The 7047-nt window shown below is 32.5% G+C and overlaps 1 protein-coding gene across 1 annotated transcript; it reads left to right on the plus strand.

Moving 5' to 3' along the window:
* The first annotated feature begins 584 nt into the window (after positions 1-584).
* On the plus strand, positions 585-3843 carry LOC110617352 (ACT domain-containing protein ACR4). Its single transcript, XM_021760089.2, has 8 exons — positions 585-1018; positions 1500-1572; positions 1674-1719; positions 1848-1962; positions 2045-2112; positions 2217-2807; positions 2901-3005; positions 3247-3843. The coding sequence occupies exons 1-8, from the start codon at positions 1015-1017 to the stop codon at positions 3586-3588; spliced, it is 1344 nt and encodes a 447-aa protein (XP_021615781.1). The 5' UTR covers positions 585-1014; the 3' UTR covers positions 3589-3843.
* Positions 3844-7047: the final 3204 nt, after the last annotated feature.

Genomic DNA, 7047 nt, shown 5'->3' on the forward strand with positions numbered 1-7047 from the left:
TATTTAAAAAACAAAAAACTCCTAAAATAGAAGATTAAAAAAAAAAAAAAGAAATGATATCCCTTAATTTATTATATTAATATAAAATTCAACAGAATCTTACTTAAAGGTCTCCCTGTGAACCTATAACTGAGGCTAAGCTTAAGGACACCCCAAAATCCAAATTGGCAAGTAGGTAGAAAAAGACGAAAAATAAAATTAATATTTAATTTTAATTTTAATTTTAATTTTAATTAACGGCATAAAAAAACAAAAAAACTAAATGTTTTAAACTTTTGCAAAGAGAAATACGCATACGACTAAGAATTTTTATGAAAATTTTAATTTTTAATTTAAAAATTTGTAATTTTAAATGAATACATTTTAGAAATTTTCAATTTTTTTTAATTACTGCATATATCTCCTCAAATTTCGGAGATTTTTTTACCTTTTTACCATTTTCAATATGCGGTTAAATAATCGCTACATACCTATAAGCTATAACCTGCAGAAGCGTATTCTAGTACTCGTACCCTCATACATACTAAAATGCGCATGAAGTAGTTGACACCCGCTGTCTCTTCTCCTCTCTCCTCGTTTTCGGAACTTTTCTTTTATATTACTGATTTATAGAGAAACTGAGGTGGGAAACAGAGCCTGGTAGAGAGATATAGAGATAGAGGGTTTCTATATGTATTTGTTTTCCTGTTGATGTTGCAGGTTTTTGGAGTATCGTGTCGGGAGTGTCCGATTTCTATATAGAAATGTGAATTTATAACTTTTAGTTTTGGTGGGTTTGTTTCAAATTTTTTTTATTGGAAAGTAATCGAGTATAATTATATAAAATTATTCTTGTTTCCTTTTGTGAGAGATAGTGCTGAGAAATCTCTGGGAATACTCCGTTTTCTTCTGTATATGTTATAATATAAATATAGGTAGTTCAGTTCTTGTATGCATACATATTTTATACATACTCTGTATTGAGTTAACCAAGAGAACTTGGGCTTAGGAGGTCGCAAATCATCAAGCATTGCAATGGGTAGGTGCTAAATTTTGTTCTCTTTGAGTTCCGTGCTCTGTTTTCGTTTCTGGATTTGTGTTCTGATACTGGGTGCCAGTGATTTTATTTGTTGGTTTGAATTTGTGGGTTTTGGTCAATTTATGTGATTTTGGTTTGTTATGCGGTCTTCTTGATCTTAATTGAAGCTTTTCGTTCTGTGCTCTGGTTTCTGTGCTTGATTTTCCTCTCTCTCCTTCTGCCTGCTTTTGCTCGTGTTTCAATGGCGTTGTGGGTTTTTTTTTCCTTCTTTTTGGAAATAAAATTCTTTCTGCTGTTGTTTGGGGATGATTTATAGCAGTCATTAAGGATTCAGTTATAATTGCTGGAATTTTCCCTGTGCTCTTTTTGGATTTGGGTATCTGTTTTCTCATTGGTCATGGTTATTCCCTACGGAACTCCTTTACGTTTTTATTGGCTATTTTCATTCTATTAGCTTTTCATCTATTTTGTATTTCTACAGAGCTTAACACGAGCTTTTCACATGATATTGATGATGAATATGAGAAACTCTTCAGACGATTGAATCCTCCCAGGTTTGTTGTTGCTTTCCTTTTCAATTCGATTGAAGATTCCTTCATCTTTTAAACAAATAACTCTTTAGATTTACTCCCATCTCATTTTTTTTCCTCTTCAGGGTTGTGATTGATAATGAATCCTGCAAGAATGCAACTGTTGTAAGAGTACGTTTTTGCTCTCTCTCTCTCTTTCTCTTTTGGGTTGGTGGGTGTGCTCTTGGCATTGATTTTTGGCTATTTTCTTTTGTTCTTATTGACTTCTCCTTTGGTACTTGCTTGATTTTGTGATGCAGGTGGACAGTGCAAACAAACATGGAACGCTTCTTGAAGTTGTACAAGTCCTTACTGATCTTAATCTTACCATAACCAAAGCTTACATATCCTCTGATGGTGGTTGGTTTATGGATGGTAAGATTTCTCCTTTTTCTCAAACTTTTAGCTTTTCCATTTTTAGTTCAAAGTTGATTTTGGGTTTTTCTTTCTTTGCCAGTTTTTAATGTTAGAGATCAAGATGGAAACAAGATTACTGATGAAGCAATTCTGGATTATATTCAGAAGGTGAGTGTAATTGATATTTTTCTTTTATTTTCCTTCCATTTTCTACCCACTTGCTTACTACGCTACCACACACAGCTAGATCTGATTGCTTGGTTTTGTGGCAGTCCTTGGGGCCAGAATCATCCTTTATATCTTCTATGAGATCTGTTGGAGTTAAACCATCTATGGACTACACTGCAATTGAGCTAACAGGAAGTGACAGACCAGGGCTGCTATCTGAGCTGAGTGCTGTACTCACCCACCTTAAATGCAATGTGGTTAATGCAGAGGTCTGGACACACAACACTCGGGCTGCAGCGGTGATGCAAGTAACTGATGATGAAACTGGGTTTGCCATTACTGACCCAGAGAGGCTATCAAGGATTAAGGAACTTCTCTGTAATGTACTCAAGGGTAGTAACAAATCTAAGAGAGCTAAGACTGTGGTTTCTCTTGGGGCTACCCACACTGACAGAAGGCTTCATCAGATGATGTTTGCTGATAGGGACTATGAACGAGCTGTCGATGAGGTCGTGGATCAGAACAAAAGGCCTAATGTGAGTGTGGTTAATTTGCATGACAAGGATTACTCAGTGGTAACCATAAGAAGCAAAGATAGACCAAAACTTCTTTTTGATACTGTCTGCACTTTGACAGACATGGACTATGTAGTTTTTCATGCCAATATAGATGCTGAGGGGCCGGAGGCTTATCAGGTGTGCCATCATCTGTTTAGTTAAATGTGTTAAATAAATGATTATGAGTGTGAATTAATTGCCTTAATTACTGTTGTATGGATGCTTTTGCAGGAATATTATATCAGACATATAGATGGATCCCCTGTGAAATCGGATGCTGAAAGACAGAGAGTGATACAATGTCTTGAAGCCGCTATTGAAAGAAGAGTATCTGAAGTGAGTGCTTTATCATATTCTTTTAACAAGTGATTCTGAGCTTACAGCATCACTTGGATAATATCTTGTGGTTTAGGATCTGAAATTATGCCAAACAGATCTGCTTAAACTCTTCTTCTGAGAGCTTCAGCTAACATTTGTCCAATCATTTTTTTTTAAGGTTATGTTTGGTTAGATCTGGATTCTGCAACGTGTGCTTTATCCAAATGGTTAATTTTTTGCCCACTTTTTTCTGATTCAGGGGTTGAAGCTAGAACTCTGCACTACGGACAGAATCGGGTTGCTGTCTGACGTTACTCGCATCTTTCGAGAAAATAGCCTTACAGTAACCAGAGCAGAAGTGACAACAAGAGATGGCAAAGCTGTCAATACATTTTATGTTAGTGATGCATCAGGGAGTCCTGTGGATGCAAAAACCATAGATTCCATCAGGCAAGTAATCGGCCAGACCATACTTAAGGTGAAGGGAAATCCTGAAGAGCTAAAACAAGCATCCCAGGAATCACCCACCAGGTTTCTCTTTGGTGGTCTCTTCAAATCAAGATCTTTTGTTAACTTTGGTTTGGTTAGATCCTACTCCTGAAAAGAACTTAGCTCACTCCCCCATGTACACTAAAATCCTTCATCCACAAATTCTACTGCAAAAGGAAGAGTTTAGAAACAAAGAAAGTTGTCAACAGAAGGTAGAGAAAGCCATAGGGAGAAGTAGAAGTGCCTGTAAATTCCCACCCCCCAAACAAGGCCTATTCATCAAGTTTCCTTTGCTACCACTGGATCCAATCTAATGTTGGAGCCATAAAGCAATATAGATTTGCCATATTGACTTTTTCGGTTTCAACTTTTGTCCATAACTTTTTTTTATAATTATTTTTTTTAACATGCAACATTGCATTAAAGTCTAAAGGCGCAGATATATAAAAAAATTAGGGACGAAAATGAATTGAGCCGAGTCAAGTTTTGAATAGCTCAAGCTTGACTCGTTAAAATTTTTCGAACTCGAACTGAATTGGAACTTTACTCATTTCAAATTGGAGTTAAGTATTAAAAAACTCAAACTTGGCTCATTTAGCAAATGAACCTAGACGAGTTGAACTTTTATCAATTTACGAGTAGTTATTTACATGTACAATCAGTTTTAGTTTAAAATTAACATAATTTTAATTAAATAAGTATATTTATAAATTAACTCCTAAATTAACATAATTTTAATTAAATAAGTATATTTATAAATTAACTCCTAAATTTATACGGATGACCTTTTAAATTTTAATAATCCAAATATATGCAACTTTAAAAGTGTAACTAAATTATGTAGAGTTGAATTTTAAAAAATTTAGATTTGGCTCATAAAAGTATATATAAGATTTGAATTTATTTCTCTTATGATACTAATCTCATGAACTCATAAACGAGTCGATCTCATGAGACTTAATGAGTCGAATATTATTGAGATTAAATTTGGCTCGTTTACCAAACGAGTCTAAAAATTAAGCTCGAACTTGACTCGTTTAAAAATCGAGTCGATCTCGGTCAAGTTTTCATCGAATCAAATTTCAAGTAACTTACAAACGATTTGGTTCATTTACACACCTAAAAAAAATAAGATAAAGCTAATTCAGGAATACAAAATCAAACTCTTCACAGAACTCAAATCAAAACATCAAATCAAAAAACCAAATGAAAAACCTGAAGACCCATCAGGCCACACCAATTGTCCATAACTAATACATCCATGTTCTCAGTAGGCAATCTGTTTTTGTTTTTTTCCTTTTTTGAATTTTTGGGTTAACCTTTGAATTGTTTGTTGTTTTTTTTGAAGGACTTTACATAAGTTTTGACTCTAATTTTGGATTTTCTTTCCACTAAATTGAAATTGTAGACACAAGGACTTGGAATAAAAAACCATAGAAGAGGGTCAAACACGAATTGGAAGTTGAAACCAGTTGGAAAAGTTCCATTTCTCTCGTGGCATTGATTCTTTTTCCTTATTTTATTGGTGTGAGGCTACCAAACTCGACATCAACATCTCTCCGTTTTCTTTTACTTTCCTTATTTTATTGAATGCTTTAATTTTAAATTATATAATTAATAAAAAAATTAAATAAATTAAATTTTTGTGAAATTTTTGATTCCAGAAATAGTTATAATTTGAGTTGGAATTGAGAAAATTAGGGTCTAACACTATTCAATTATTTTGATTCGGTTCAATTTTAATCGGAAAAAATTAAAAAAATTAAATCGAACTAATTAAGTGATAATAATATATTATTTTCAATAATATAGATATTAGATTATATTAAAATTAAAATACTTCAATTAAATTTTAAAATATTAAAAATAAAATATAAAAAATAAAAAAATTTGATAAAAATTCAAATCGAATTGAATTAAATCAGTTTAATTTGATTTAATTTCTAATTAAAATCGATTCGATTCGATTTAATTTCTAATTAAAATCAATTTGATTTAATTTTTATAAATACTAAAATTTTAATTTTTATAAATACTAAAATTTTAATTTTTAATTTATTTAAATCAATTTAATTTTAAATCAAATCAACTTTAACCCTAAAAATAAATATGACTGAAATCAGGGTATTAACTTAGTCCAATTCCATCCAAAGCAATTTGAATCTTCTCTTTGACCATGCCTGTTTGTGGAAGCTTAAATTAGAGCACAGAAACCCAACATTATTTAAAAAAGACAAACAAGTTGAGAAATTGCCTTTCTTTTTTGTTGAATAATAATAATTATGTTAACACCAAATGACTTGGCACTGTCATTGTTGGTTGGTGGCCAATAGTCTTGCTGGGTACAGCCACGTGGCTCCTACTACTCTTTTGATTTTGATGAGACGTCAGCAGGTCAAATGATTTGATTAAAGAAAATAACAAGTCTGAGGTATGCCAATTTCTATGTTCTTATCAAACAGATAAAGAAGAGTTAATGGAAGATGGTGTAAGAATAGGTTGAAAATGCTATAATAATGGCCACTATAGATAAGGCTGGTCACTTGCAAGATTCAAGAAATAGGAACCATAATATTTATACTAATATTGATAACCTCCTGACTTTTCTAGTCCAGGAATAAGGACGGATCCAAGAAAAGGCCACAAGTCCAAAATCCGTCAAAAGACGGCCCAACTTCCCAAGCTCGGGACTAGCAGTCCGAAGCAATCTGGATCAGATACGAGCACAAGCCCAATAGGGGAGTGAGCCCAATCACTCACCAACTCTGTTCGCATGCGTGCCAGGGTAAATTAATTGACCGTCTGGCGTGGAGAAGGGGCCTGACATGTCCGTACGTACGGACCTGAAGGATACAGACATGTAACACTATAAACGTGGAGGGGACAGAAAAAAAAGGGATCTTCTCTGTCTTCTCCTTCTTCTTCTTCTTCAGGGCCTCCCTTATTCTTCTCTGAAAACTCTAGTCTATCCATGAAACATTATATCACAAACCTGACTTGGGTGTCGGAGGGTCTCCATCGAGAGCATTCCCAGTAGACCCCTGACCATTTTTCTCTGTTTTGCAGGTCCTTTCGCCAAACAGAACGTTGAGAGATCCATTTGATGGGGTCTGTGCGATGAAGCAAGAAGAAAACCAAATCTATCATGGATCAAGAGAAGAAAAAGATTTATCAAATATGATTTTTATTTTTATTTTTTAATTTTAATTGAACTTCAACCCCAGACCTATTTTATTTAATTTTTATGGAAAATAAGTTATTTTTTATTATTATCTATTAAAAAATATATATAAAAGAAATTATGAATTTTCAAGTTTATATATTAATTAGTCATTTGTCCATAAATATTAAAATATTTTATATTATTATTATATAGAATAATATAAAATTATTTTATAAAATAATATATTTTTTATGAATTCACTTTACTTATTACTATTTGAAATTATTGATGGACGAAGAATAAATAATAATATTTTATTTTATTTTTTTAAATTTAAAATAATATAAAAAAATATCTGTTAAATATGTAACATATTATCAATAACTATAGAGAATAATTAAAATTTTA

Source organism: Manihot esculenta, chromosome 1 (genome assembly GCF_001659605.2).
Source record: "Manihot esculenta cultivar AM560-2 chromosome 1, M.esculenta_v8, whole genome shotgun sequence".
Classification (NCBI taxonomy): domain Eukaryota; kingdom Viridiplantae; phylum Streptophyta; class Magnoliopsida; order Malpighiales; family Euphorbiaceae; genus Manihot; species Manihot esculenta.

Bases quoted from the DNA above. Each gene is read 5' to 3' on its own strand.
- LOC110617352 (XM_021760089.2), top strand. The intron at 1,573-1,673 runs GTTTGTTGTTGC...TTTCCTCTTCAG, and splicing joins AGACGATTGAATCCTCCCAG to GGTTGTGATTGATAATGAAT. The intron at 2,113-2,216 runs GTGAGTGTAATT...GTTTTGTGGCAG, and splicing joins TTCTGGATTATATTCAGAAG to TCCTTGGGGCCAGAATCATC.